The sequence below is a fragment of the Vulpes lagopus genome, chromosome 12 (genome assembly GCF_018345385.1).
Source record: "Vulpes lagopus strain Blue_001 chromosome 12, ASM1834538v1, whole genome shotgun sequence".
NCBI classification, from domain to species: Eukaryota; Metazoa; Chordata; class Mammalia; order Carnivora; family Canidae; genus Vulpes; species Vulpes lagopus.
Genome location: NC_054835.1, coordinates 15,634,399 through 15,647,483, shown reverse-complemented (window position 1 = coordinate 15,647,483; position 13,085 = coordinate 15,634,399). Strand labels below are relative to the sequence as shown.

General features: G+C 49.8%; 2 protein-coding genes and 1 non-coding gene across 4 annotated transcripts in view; all 3 read right to left on the bottom strand.

The window, feature by feature from the left end:
- Positions 1-138: 138 nt before the first annotated feature.
- On the bottom strand, positions 139-4,066 carry LOC121473569 (Rab interacting lysosomal protein). Its single transcript, XM_041726064.1, has 8 exons — positions 3,536-4,066; positions 3,368-3,461; positions 3,177-3,283; positions 2,852-3,085; positions 2,215-2,360; positions 1,718-1,840; positions 895-978; positions 139-634 (listed from the first exon to the last, which is right to left on the bottom strand). The coding sequence occupies exons 1-8, from the start codon at positions 3,761-3,763 to the stop codon at positions 493-495; spliced, it is 1,158 nt and encodes a 385-aa protein (XP_041581998.1). The 5' UTR covers positions 3,764-4,066; the 3' UTR covers positions 139-492.
- Positions 4,067-4,780: 714 nt separating this feature from the next.
- PRPF8 (pre-mRNA processing factor 8) overlaps positions 4,781-13,085 on the bottom strand; it is a 32,591-nt gene continuing 24,286 nt past the window's right edge. For both annotated transcript variants that reach the window (XM_041725736.1, XM_041725737.1), the window contains exons 32-43: positions 12,704-12,895; positions 12,101-12,338; positions 11,841-11,969; positions 9,967-10,080; positions 9,710-9,883; positions 9,243-9,436; positions 8,270-8,509; positions 8,031-8,172; positions 5,849-5,989; positions 5,563-5,702; positions 5,262-5,464; positions 4,781-5,118 (exon numbers count right to left, since the gene is read on the bottom strand). In XM_041725736.1, the coding sequence (XP_041581670.1) occupies positions 4,964-5,118; positions 5,262-5,464; positions 5,563-5,702; positions 5,849-5,989; positions 8,031-8,172; positions 8,270-8,509; positions 9,243-9,436; positions 9,710-9,883; positions 9,967-10,080; positions 11,841-11,969; positions 12,101-12,338; positions 12,704-12,895 (2,062 nt within the window). In that variant the 3' untranslated portion in view covers positions 4,781-4,963. The remainder of the gene's footprint in view (positions 5,119-5,261; positions 5,465-5,562; positions 5,703-5,848; positions 5,990-8,030; positions 8,173-8,269; positions 8,510-9,242; positions 9,437-9,709; positions 9,884-9,966; positions 10,081-11,840; positions 11,970-12,100; positions 12,339-12,703; positions 12,896-13,085) is intronic.
- LOC121474288 lies at positions 7,418-7,524 on the bottom strand. Its single transcript, XR_005983309.1, has one exon. It is a non-coding gene; the product is annotated as a U6 spliceosomal RNA (small nuclear RNA).

The following is a 13,085-nucleotide window of genomic DNA, read 5'->3' as shown; positions in this document are numbered from 1 at the left end:
TCATATTACCCAAGTGAGGCCCTAGCAGGAGAAGCTCCCCACCCACAACCAACAAGACCCTGTGAGGAAACCTCAGCATGCCCTTGGTCCTGGCAGAGCCAGGTAGGAGCAGACCAGTAACACACAGACATGGGACAGTTTCTGGGTATCATGGGCAGCTACTTTATTATATTAGCTCAGGCCATGCTCACACACCCTTGGGAGGTAGGTAGCTCTATTTTATGGATAAGAAAACTGAGATTCCAAGAGGAAGCACTTTTATCTGGCCCCTGAGGCTTGGCACAGAGACACAGGGAAGGAAGGTAGGCTGAGCTCTTCATCATGCCCTGGCTCAGACCAGGACTGGGAAAGAGCCTGGGGAAGGCTGAAAATGAAGGAGCCCTGTCTTCATTTGAGGCCACACATCCACCCATAGCCAGATTCCAAAGTCAGGTCTCTGGGGCTGCTGAGACCCCCAGAGAAAGCTGTTCATCAAGTGCAGAGCAGAGTCAGTCAGGAATGGAGGACTGTAGAGCTGCCCACAGGCCGCATATGGGGTTCCTGTAGAGCCTCCTCTTCTCCCCCTAGCTCACTGGGCACCGTGCTGGTCTGGGCTTTGGGGGCCTCTGTTTCACCCTGATAGGACAGGCCAAAGCTGGCAGGGAGAGAACCAAGAGGTACTTTGAACTTGGATGCCAGAGAGGTCAAGGATATGGGCTCAGGGCAGGGAGTGGTGAGAAAAGGGGATACAATAGGAAGAAAGGGCAGCATGAAGTATTGAGGAGGCCAAGGAGCCAGGCCAATGGAGGGAGTGGCATGATTATAGCTCAGGACAGCAAGATGTCAGTGGAACAGGAAAGGGGAAAAGAACAAAGATGGGGCCCCTCCCTCACCCTTCCTCTTCCCCCAACATACAAACGCTGGATTCTGGATTCAGTGGGTGGAGGGTGGGCCCCCTTATTGCCAGAGGGCAGGAGCCATGAGCTGTCTTCATCGTCACTGAGGCAGAGAAGAGAAGAGAGGAGATGTGGGGATTATTCATCAAGGCCTTGGGGACAACAGGAATCTAACTATGTTCAGACCTCTGCACAGTACCCAGGAACAGCCAAGGGAGGATAGAGTGACTATGGGACCCCCAAGGCTGGAGAGAAGGAGGTGCTAGGGAGATGAAGGACATCTTGAGGCTTTTATTTTATAGCCTCAGAGCAGGTTCTGACATGGCTATAATTAAAGTCTTAACCCTTTGAAAACAAACAGATCCAGCCAAGACAGGAAAGTGAAAAATTAATGTGGAAAAGCAGTATTACCAGATTTTTTCAGCAGGATGTATAGTGAGCATGGCAAGTGGGAACAGTGCAATCCAGAGAGAAGGGTGCAGGCTGGACAGCAGGCTCGGGGTGGGGGGTGGGGTGACCAGGCCAGAGTGGCAGGCTCAGCTGGATAGCTTGGACAGCAGGCTCAAGAGGTGACCAGGCTGGAGTGGCAGGCTCAGGGAGTGACCAGGCCAGAGTGGTAGGCTCGGCAGGACTGGCTGGACAGCAGGTGCAGGGGTGACCAGGCCAGGTAAGCAGGTTTAAGAAGGGACTAGGCTAGGTGACAGGCTCAGGAATTTATGAAGCTAAGGTGGTAGGCCCAAGGGGTGATTAAGATGGGTTAGAGCATGACCAGGCTGGAGCATCAGGCTCAGCAGAAAGAGCAAGAAGGGTTTGGCTCAGTGGGAATGGAGGCAGGGACTTACCTGCTCTCTGCTTCCTCTGGGATCCCTAACATCTTGGCCTTGATCTTCTTCCGCTGCTTCTTGACAGCCACCTTCATGGCTTCAAGCAGAAGCCCAGGGACCCGGTGATCTGTGAGCAGCTCCCTACCCGAGGAGGAAAAGAGGCAGAGTAAGCAGCAGGAATGCCAGCAGTAGGTTTCATCCCAAGTACCTGTGCCTGTCATTCTCCTTTTCTGAAATGTTCTGCCTTGCTGACATCCCTCAGACTTAGCTTAGGTGATGCCCCTAGGAATCTTTCACAGCTGCTGGGACTTTTTTTACTACCTCCTACCCCATTTGGAAGAAATTCCAGGAAGGCAGGGGCTGTGTGACTCATGTCTTCCCAGTGTCCAGCACAGCACCTGCCATATATCATGATGGGTAGATCAGTGAACTAAGGAACGGAGCTGGTGATGTGAGGCCCAGGACAAGTGTGAGTGGAGCCCCTGAGCTTCCCAGCCCCTGCCCACCGCCCTCACCGCTGGAAGTAGGCCAACTCCTCCTTCAGGAGGAACACGTTGGCTTTGAGCTCATTCCGCTCCTGAAGGATCTGCTCGAGCTCCTCTCGACTGAAGCTGCACTGTCCTGTCTCGGAAGGGCGCCCTGGCTGCTGCAGGGCAGCCGCCTGCAGAAGGACAGGAGAAGGACAGGCTGGGTCAGAGGGGTGCCTCTGTCGGCGCCCCCCTTTCCCTGGGCCATCACAGGAATGCTAGAGGGAGCGACTGGAGGGGAGACTTGGGGAGGTAAGGGAGCTGCGACAGATGACAGCCCGGTGCTCTGGCCAGCGTGGGAGCAGGGACCGGCTGGAGACGCGCACTCGTGCGCCACCTACCAACTTCCTTTTTTTTTTTTTTTTTTTTTTTTAAGATTTATTTATTTATGATAGAGACACAGGAGGAGGGAGAAGCAGGCTCCATGCCGGAGCCCGACGTGGGACTCGATCCCGGGACTCGATCCCGGGACTCCAGGATCGCGCCCTGGGCCAAAGGCAGGCGCTAAACCGCTGAGCCACCCAGGGATCCCCCACCAACTTCCTGATGGACCGGCTAGGCAGGACAACAAACCCAGCCCGAGTGCCCAAGTGCCAGACCTGTGAGGACTGCGATGGGCACTCACCTGGTCCTCAGGGGTCCCCGGAGCTCCTGCGTCGGCGGTTGCCCGCTCGGACCCCCGCCTCTGTGCGTCCCCGGCCCCCCCGGCACGGTCCCGCGCCGGCTCCACCGCCCCCTGGTGCGGTAGCTCCCGCTCTCCCTCGCGGTCCCTCGCGGAGCGCAGCTGGGTCTGCACCGCTGCCAGCTTGTGGCGCAGCTCCGCGTTCACCAGCAGGAGGCGCTGCAGCTGCTCCTGCAGCTGGGGGGCGGAGTCAAAGAGGAGGTAGGCGGGGCGTCGATGGGCTGGGTGGAGAGCCCCGCTCACGCCCATCACCCCGCCCCGCCCTCACCGCCTCGGTCTCCTGGCTGCGTTGGAGCAGATCTCGGTTGTGCGCCCGGAGCTCGTCCCGCTGGCGGTCGGTCACCTCCTTGAGCTGCCTCAGGAGAGCCCGCTCCTCTGAGGAAGGGGCGTTTTTAGCAGCGGCCTGGGGAGGAGGCCCGGAGCCGCCCCGCCCCGCCCCCTGGCGGTGCCCGCACTCACCCTGTGGGCCGGAGCGCAGCTCTCTGCGGAGGCGCTCGTTCTCCTCCCGCAGCCGCCGCAGCTCCACTTCGGCCTGCTGCGCTGACACCTGCAGCTGGGGAGTCCAGGCTGTGAGGGCGAGGCTCCCGCCAGCCCTGCGGGTGGCCAGGGGAAAGGGCGGCGACTCACTGAGTCTGGGTCCGGCCCTACGGCAGCCTTTTCCAGGAGCTCCAGCGCCCGCACCACCAGCGGCACCAGCCCGGCCGCCGCCTCCGGCCCGAAGCGGCGCGCCAGCTCCTTCAGCTCCGCGCCCAGGGCCCCCGCTAGATGGTACACGAGCTCCGCCGCCGTCCCTGACCCCGCGGCCACCCGAGGCCCGCAGCTGTGCACCCCAGGTACCGCCTTCCTGGGCTCCATGTCCCCAGAAAGTAAAAGGCCACGCCAACCTCCCTACCCCCACCCACAGCCCTAATTGGGGCAGGAAAAAGCCCAACAGTTCCGGCCCAGGAAGCAGTATCGGGCAGTGGGGGGCGGGGAAGAAGCGACAGAGGAGGAGCGATGAAGAAAAAAGGTAAAGGCTTGAAGGAGGTTGTGCACTGGGCCCCCTGGGCTCTGTCCTGTTTGAGCCCCCAAGGTCACAGGAAGCAAGACTGCCGACTTCCAGCCAGGCGTCCAAGAGGTTGAGGTTCACGGCTCTAAGTGGTCACTTTTGTCAATCCCTCCCCACAGCGGCGCAATCCAGGCTCCACCCCTGTGTCTGGAGTCATGAGGCCCAACTTGGCTGCCAAACACCACAGGCAAGAGGTGAGAGGTAGGAGGGCTGTCAGGCCTCTGCCAGGGACAGCCATCTGTCCAGCCAAGTGCCTGTTTTCCCAACCACCAGTGACACAAAGCCTAAGGGGCTATGCTGGGCACCACAGCTGTTGGGAAAAATTCACAAGCTTCTAGACTCAGAAAATGGCAGCAACTGCTCCAAAGGAGGCTGAAAAGAGTGATAGTTTGCAAATATTTTTAAGGGAAGTAGGCAGACGTGGTCAAGGCAGTAAGGGTGTTAAAGCCCAACCCCACCTCTATTCCCTGAATCTACAAGTTTCTTGATCCACAGCCCCCGAATAGGGAGGGGCCTCATGCCACTTTAAGACAAAGGCCACAGCCCCGGTGGCACAGCGGTTTAACACAGCTGCCTGCAGCCCAGGGTGTGATCCTCACAGCCCAGGGTGTGATCCTCAAGACCTGGGATCGAGTCCCAAGTCAGGCTCCCTGCATGGAGCCTGCCTCTCCCTCTGCCTGTGTCTCTCCCTCTCTATTGCTCAGGAATAAAAAAAAAAAAAAAAAAAAAGACCAAGGCCAGCATCTTGCTGTGAACAAGGCCAGCCTCCTGCCATCCCTACACCCAGAATTTGAGCTCAGGGGAAAAAAAACAACCTCAAAAACTCCTATTTATACAAAATTTATTATTACATTTTGCTCAGGACTACATGCCACGAGAGATCAATTACAAGAAGCACAAACAGGGAGAAAAGGAACCAAGCTGCTGAATGTCACCAGCTTCTCTTTGGGGTTTTGTAAAAGGCTCCAGTCTTGGGGAGTGTGAAGAAGGGGGAGGTGAGGAAACAACTAGGCATAGAGGTCTTCTCGGTCCGCAGAGTAGACCTCACCCTCTTGCAAGAGAGCGAAGTTGAGGAAGTGGGAAGGTCTGTGCACCTCGTGGTAGAACTCTTTAGGATTTGCCAGCTGCAGCTCATACTTCATGTTTGGATCATGCCGGACACCTTGGGTTAGAAGAAAGGGCCAGTGTTAAGCAGATGCACCTGCCTCACCCAGCCTGGGCCCTTGGGCCATCTTGGAACCAAGGCCCAAGTGCCAAGGGTGATGGCCTAACCCCAGTCCCAATTCCCTGTGCTCCTCAACTTACCCATAAAGTTGTAGTTCCATGAGGACTGGGCAGGGACCATAAAAAAGCCAAGGAAGCGATCTGACAGCAGCATCTGGACCCTCTCGTAATGTGAGGGTAGATAGCCCTTGGGATTGTTGCCCTTATCTGTGTTCTGGCGACCCCATTCATAGCCACTGGGGGTCAGCTTATAGGCTGTCAATGTGCAGGAGCCTGGTGTGAAGCTGAAAGATGAAGACAGAGTCTGCTCAGGCCACCATTCTAGGCCCTGTACTGCCATGCCTGCCCCACCATACTTCCAACCAAGGAGGCCCAAAGCTACCTGCAGGTGATGATAATGGTCTTCTCACCATCCCAGGATGGGTTATCAGCCATGATCTTAGCATGAGTGGTGACATCTTGGGGTGATAGCTGGGGGGACTCGTTGGGCTGAGTGTGGATCCATCCTAAGGGTTCCATCTCCTATAGGCAAGAGAGGTGAAAACTATCTGGAGTGGAGCCCCATCCCCATCTGCAGACAAGAATCACCTCCATGAAAATTAACATGGCTGCCTTCCTCCCCCCATTTCAGCAGAAGAAAGCTCCCATTCTCCCACACCCCTGCTGACCTTGAGGTACTCGTGCTGGGGCAGCTGGCCAGGCAGGTGCACGGTTTGGTGAGTGCCCCACTGTGGTACCATCACAATGCAGCGGATCTCCTTCACCTGGGGGTTATCTGGTGGACTCACTCCATACAGGTATCCTGCAATCTGGAAACAAGAGGGTTAAGAACCAAAAGGATTCTTAGTACCACTCTATCTCTGGGCTGCCAGCCCTGTGTTTCAATTCCCTTCCTCACAAAGAATAGGTCAGAATGTGGTCAGAATTTCTTGCATCAGAATCACCTGCTGTGCTTTTTCAAAATGCTAAACGTGGGCAGCCCGGGTAGCTCAGTGGTTTAGTGCCGCCTTCGGCCCAGGGCATGATCCTGGAGACCCAGGATGAAGTCCCATGTCAGGCTCCCTGCGTGGAGCCTGCTTCTCCCTCTGCCTGGGTCTCTGCTCTCTCTCTGTCTCTCATGAATAAATAAATAAAATCTTAAAAAAAAAATTGCTGAACATGGAACTCATCTCTGACTTCCCACATCAGAATCTTGAGTGGGGTCCCGGAATCTGCATTGCTCACATTCCCTGGTAGATTTTTTTTAATTTGAGAGAGAGTGAGCAAGAGAGCCTAAGAAAGGGAGTGGCAGAGGGAGACAGAAGTTCCCCACTGAGCAGAGAACCCAATGTGGAGCTTGATGCCAGGACCCTGTGATCATGACCCAAGGCAGACGCTTAACCGACTGAGCCACCCAGGAGCCCCTCCTCAGTTGATTAAGTATAGAGTCCATAAATAAATAAGCATACCAACACATGGTTCCTGAATTTTCACAAGCTGAACACCTCTTTAAATCCACCACTAGGTGGTATTTTAAACTTTACACTGCCATCAACAAAGTAGAAGGATCTGTGTTCCTATAAAATCATTCACAGAAAATATTAACAATCTTTTCAAATTCACCAACCCGAGACCACAAATTGGGTGTTTTATACAGTATGAATTATCTGATTACCCACAAAGCTAAGCCTCTTTTCCCAATTGTATTTCCCATCTATAGTTCCTTTTCTTTCTTTTTAAAGATTTTATTCATGAGAAGAAATAATAAACAGATTTTATCTATTTATGCATGAGACAGACACAGACACAGAGAGAGAGGCAGAGGGAGAAGCAGGCTCCATGCAGGGAGCCCAGCGTGGGACTCAATCCCAGGTCCCTAGAATCACTCTCTGGGCTGAAAGCAGGCTCTCAACCGCTGAGCCACCCTGCAGTTCCTTTTCTAAACTACCTTTGAGTTCTTTGCCTATTCTGCAGTTATCTTTATTTATTTAAAGATTTTATTTATTTATTCATGAGAAAGAGAGGCAGAGATCCAGGCAGAGGGAGAAGTAGGCTCCATGCAAGGAGCCCGATGTGGGACTCCATCCCAGATTCTGGGATCATGCCCTGAGCCAAAGGCAGATACCCAACTGTTGACCCACCCAGGTGTCCCTATCTTTTTTTTTTAAATGAACTTCTGCAAATTCCCTATTCTAGGTTCTACCCATCTTAGAATTATGCAAATATTTTCTTCCTGTTTTTAGTATGTCTTTTTTTTTTTTAATATGGAACGCTTCACAAGTTTACGTGTCATTCTTGCGCAGGGGCCATGCTAATCTTCTCCTGATCATTCCAATTTTAGTATATGTGCTGCCGAAGCAAGCACTGTTTTTAGTATGTCTTTGTCTCACACAAGTTATTGATTATAATTTAATGTTTTGTGTCTTAAGAAGACCACCCCAAAACTAAGGTAATTAAATATTTTCTTCTAATACTCTACAGCTTAGTGTTTTGTTTTACATGCACATCTTTACGTGCATTTTATTTTTTAAGTGTTGTGAGGCAGGGTTCTGATTGTTTCAGTATCATTAACACATCCTTAATCCTACATTCCTGTTACACATTTATCATAGCTACATGAATCTGTTTCTGACTATACACTATCCTCTTCCAATCAGTTGTGGGCCAATACACCATTTTCTTAATGGCCACAGCTTTATAACGTTTTAGTATTTGGTGGGAGCCAAAATCCTTCTTGCTGTTTCAGCTATTCTTATATACTTATTCATGCATGAATCCTGAAACGAGCACCTCAAGTTCTAGGCAATCTTAGGTGAGCTTTAGGCACATAAAATGTTGGGCACACATTATGGCCTAATTAAACACACTTACTTGGGCCCGAAGGTCAGATATGCAAATAAACTTCTTAAGCACATTCTTAGGAAGGATATAGGTATAACCGGTCTCCTTGATGTCATCAGAGGACACGTAGATATGATTGGTCCTTAGGTGAAGGTTAGCAGCAGAGATGGCCCTAAAAACGGTGGGGAATGTCAGCACTTCTGAGGCCTACAATGTCAGGTAGCATCAATAGGCTTTGCCATCCCTATCCCTCTCATTCCTTAGAGTACCTAACCCTCCATTCAGTCTTAGACGAGAAAGTCTGGGTCTCATAGTTGCTGGTGGTAGAAGTAATGATCTCATCGCCATGCTTGTTGACAGTGCGAGTCTGCGTTGCTGTGAGCTGTGACTGTTCCTTGGTCTGCTTCTCAATCTCTGCTATCTGCTGCCGCTGCTGTGATGGTGCCGAGATCTCCATACCCAAGATGATGTCTCGAATTTCTGACTGTGTCAGTGATGCCACATTGACGCTGTGGGGAAAGCAAGGATTATACCACAAGATCCCTCCCCTTGGTCAATTTTGTCCAAATGACAGAATGTAACTTGGTAGGACAGGGGACCCAATGCCCTTACCCCAGACACACCTCAAGTGGCACTTGTAAAAGAAGTATGAGGTGGAGATGTACTAATACTGCTAAGATTTATCACAGCCCAGGATGGCTCTGTGCATGTACAGCTTTCAGCCATGCTCAAACCTGCTCAGTAGCCATACCTTCCTCTTTTCTTTGACAAAAAGTGCCCTGGTTTCTAGGACAATTCTTAAAAATAGAAACCTTTAGAACTCGTTCTCAATTACAGCTAATACTGTCTGTCACCCTAGGGTTATCTGGAAATCTATGGACGCTTTTATTTTTGGTTGCCACAATGACAGGGAGAGGGAAAAAGAGGTGTGTCTGTGCTATTAGCAGTGGTACCTGGGGATCTGGGATATTAAAACTTCCTGTAATGTATGGACAGTAAAGAAATGCCCTGCTCAAAATGGCAACATGGGAAAATGCCCTAGAATCAGACTAAAGCCCTAAAACAGACATTTTCTGCATTATTTGAAGACACTGCCTACCTCTTTTCTATAGGCATCTTTAGGACAATTCCTTAAAAAATCTCTGAACCCACATGTTTCCCAAAACCCCAGAAACCATATACTAAACGATTCATTTCACCCTTTTAGGATTTTCCATCTGTCTCCCCACCACCACTGCTCACTTGTTTTTCTTGCCATAGTCGGCCAAGATAAGATCTTTGAGCTGCACCTCCACCTTGATCCACTCCTCGTCAGTCAGAGTGGGCCAGATGTGGTGTGGTTCTGTAATGGTAGTCTTGTCTGGCTTCAGGATCACCTTTGCTCGGTCATTGTTAACATGAAGAGCACGCAAAATCAGGATGAGACGGGAGAAAGCCTGAGAAAAGGTATGGCAGCAAAGGGGGGGGGGGTGGTCAGCCACTAGATGTCCTTCCTTGATTTCCTTTCAGGGAACCCAGGAATGGATTTCAACCACTCTCCCAGTCAACTTTACATGCAGTGCATAGAACTGTTATCTCATCCACAGGTTAAAGATGTGAAAATGATCTCATTAGGGAACCTGAGTAAAAGCTAAGGAAGGCACAGGATTGTCTCGTGGCCCCAAAACCACTTCTCTTAGAGTGACCCTCTTTGTAAGGGGATTTCATACCGTGTAAGATGATATAGTCTTGAGCCAGTCATCATAGAGATTAAAGAGAACCATCTGGGGTTCAGTGGCTTTAAGGATGAGGTCTCCAAACTTTTCCACCTTGAGACAAGCCTGGAAAGGTAGTTGGAGCTCTGATCCTTTGATCACAATATTGGGGAAGTCCAGCAAGTGCACCTGAAACAGGATATCAAGTCCAAAATTTAAAAAAGAGCCTGCAGGTCTCAGTCCTTCTTTCTTCTACCTCATCCACCTCTCACCTCCAATGGGTCCAGCATGCCCTTCCTAGTAACAATGATCTGCTTGGGCTGCTCCTCTACAGGCAGAGATCGGATCAGGGCAGCCACTTCCTCAGCTGTCTTCCACTTAGCCAGCTAAAAAAAGCAAGAGGGGATGAAATGGAAATTGAATTTCTACTATCCCAGGTCAAAGTGAACAAAGATCCTAGTCTTGAAATAATCAACCCAGGTTTCTGCTGCACACTGCTATTGAATGTTGGGTACTTTAGAGATGCAAAATGTCAAACTGCCTTGCCCTAAAGGGTTTTTCAACCTAGTTGGCCAAATAAAACTCAATCAAGCTGTACCACAAACTGCTATTTGATTACATATGTCAGGGACAAAACAAATTAAGACTAAAGGTCATAAACAGCTGCACAAAGAAACAGGAAAACTTTATTTAAAGAGCAAGCGATAAAGCACACCACTGGGGGAAGGGGCAAAAGGATGAGAGACTCTCAAACAGACTCCAAGTTGAGCATAGAACCTAACATGGGGGCTCAATCCCATGACCCGAGCCAAAATCAAGAGCTGGATGCTAAACCAACCAAGCCACCCAGGTGTCCCAATGCACAAATAAATAGGTCTTAAGGGATGAGTAAGACTATGATTAACGGAGTAAACAGGAGAGTTCATTCTAGAAAGAAAACATATAAGCAAAGCCACAGAAGCGGAAATGAACATCAGAGTTTGGGGAAAACAGGATCCTGGATTGGTTGCAAGAGAAAACAGATTGGGGTTTTTTGTTTGTTTTTAATTAATTAATTTGCTTGAGAGAGAGAAAGTGCACACATATGCAAGAGACAGCATGGTGTGGGGGGAGTGCAGAAAGAGAAGCAACCTCTCTGCTGAGCAGGGAGCTTGACGCAGGGCTTGATCCCAGGAACCTTGGATGGCAGCTGAAGGCAGACATTCAACAACTAAGCCACCCAGGTGCCCAGGAAGTAGGTTTGAAAGGAAGAGAAACTGTGGTTGAAAAAGTTATAGCCCACCCAGATATCATGTGTCTAGGAAGCCAAAGAAGAGTTAATCCAGCAAGAAGGGCTACCAAAGGCTTATAGCTAAAAATGTGGTAAAAGTAATGTTTTAAGAACATTTGTTCTCTTTAAAAAGATGATTTTTGGGACACCCGGGTGGCTCAGCAGTTGAGTATCTGCCTTTGGCCCAGGGCATGATCCTGGAGTCACAGGGTCAAGTCCCACATCAGGCTCCCTGCATGGAGTCTGCTTCTCTTTCTGCCTATATCTCTGACTCTCTCTCTCTCTCATAAATAAGTAAAAATCTATAAAAAGATGACTTTTGGCAGTCTTATTCAAGATAGGTTAAAGATAAAGGAGAGTTGGGGGTGCCTGGGTGGCTCAGCAGTTGAGTATCTGTCTTTGACTCAGGGCATGATCCTGGGGTCCCGGGATCACGGTTACACATTTGAGCTTCTGCAGGGAGCCTGCTTCTCCCTCTGCCTGTGTCTCTGCTTCTGTGTGCCCCCTCATGAATAAATAAAATTTTTTTTGTTGTTGTTGTTTTTTTTTTGTTTGTTTTAAAGAATAGAGTCAAGAAACAGAGACCAAATGTAGGTAATGAAAAGACCTCACACATTGCTTGGCCTCCAACAGAAGGTACTTCCCAAGTTAAATAATTCAGGGAAAAGGTTCAAATGAGATACCTTTACCTCTCAGAGAGAAACAGAAGGATGCCCCCCCTCCACTAGCTGTCTCTCACACATACACAACCTCCCCCCACCCCAAAAGAAAAAGGGATAGTAGAAGGTAGAAAAGGGGGTAGAAAAAGGTTTTTTGTTTTTTTGGGTTTTTTTTAGAAAAAGGTTCTACAGCTGCTCTATCCTTTAACCGGCTCACCTGCCCCAAACGTTTCTGTCCAGCCCACACGGATGTGTGGATTATCTTGAGGAACAGCTGTCCTGTGCGTGGATTGAAGATGAAGATGGCCCCATTGATGGGTTTGGTCGTCAAGTTCCCTTCAAAGGTCTAAACAATGATTACATCAGTTAGCACAGCCTAGACAATACCATCCTGCCTTTACACCATATACATTTGCCTTAGCACCTCCGATAGGCATATATAGAGCCCCACACTCCTATACTGCTTCTAATTCTCACCTTATGGATAGTCACTCTGTAGACATTAGTGTCATCCACAAACCAGATAATCTGGTTGGAGAAGAGCTCCCCATAATTCTGAGAGGACAGATAGGGCTCAGTGGGCTCAGATGAATAGAGCTGCAGCCCCTTGCGGATCCGTTCACGTAACACATACAAGGCAGGGTTTGCCTTCATGATTTTGGCCATGGCCTGCTGTATGAGAGGCTTGCTGCCCGGGAACCAGTTTCCATAGGCACTATGAGAATAAGAAGAGATGAGAAAAGTAAAGACTAGGGTGGCAGCCACAGGAAAAAGGCAAACTGGAACTCAACAGAGAAAGAAGACTGTTGGCCAGGCAGACAAGTGTCTGCTCATGTACACAGAGGCAAGGAAGAAAAAAATCAATGACCCAGAAAAAAAAGGGCCGCCCTTTAGGTAAACTAAAAAACACACGTATATTGAAGTATAGGGCCAACTGAGATGCATGGCTGGCACTCAAGAGCATGGAACTCTTGAGCTCAGAGTTTAAACTGTATATTGGCCATAGTTCACTCATAAAATAAAATTTAAGAAGTACAGAACTAATAGAAAATACATATATGCTTCTGAGCACCAAATTACCTGTGCAGGTTATAGGCCAGGTCAATGGCAATGAGCACACCAGTGGGTGAAGGGTAGATACTCATGTTGTCTGTGGTGTAGTCCAAGAACTTGGCCCGGGCATAGCGTTCAATGTCATGGGAATCATAGTCCCCCCAGCGCAACTGGATATCAATCCAATACTTCTGAGTAGTGGTACTATCCATCACATCCCTGAAGGTGGAGAGACGTCAGGAATCCATGTTTCCAAGAAGCTACCAATACAACCAATGTCCCAGAACCACATCAACTCTCAATCGCTACATCTAAATCTCAAAATTCCCAGTCCCTCTGCCTGTTCCAGATCAGCAAGCCCCTCACCGAGAGAATCTGTCAACCTTATATGTTGACAGGATCAAGGGAT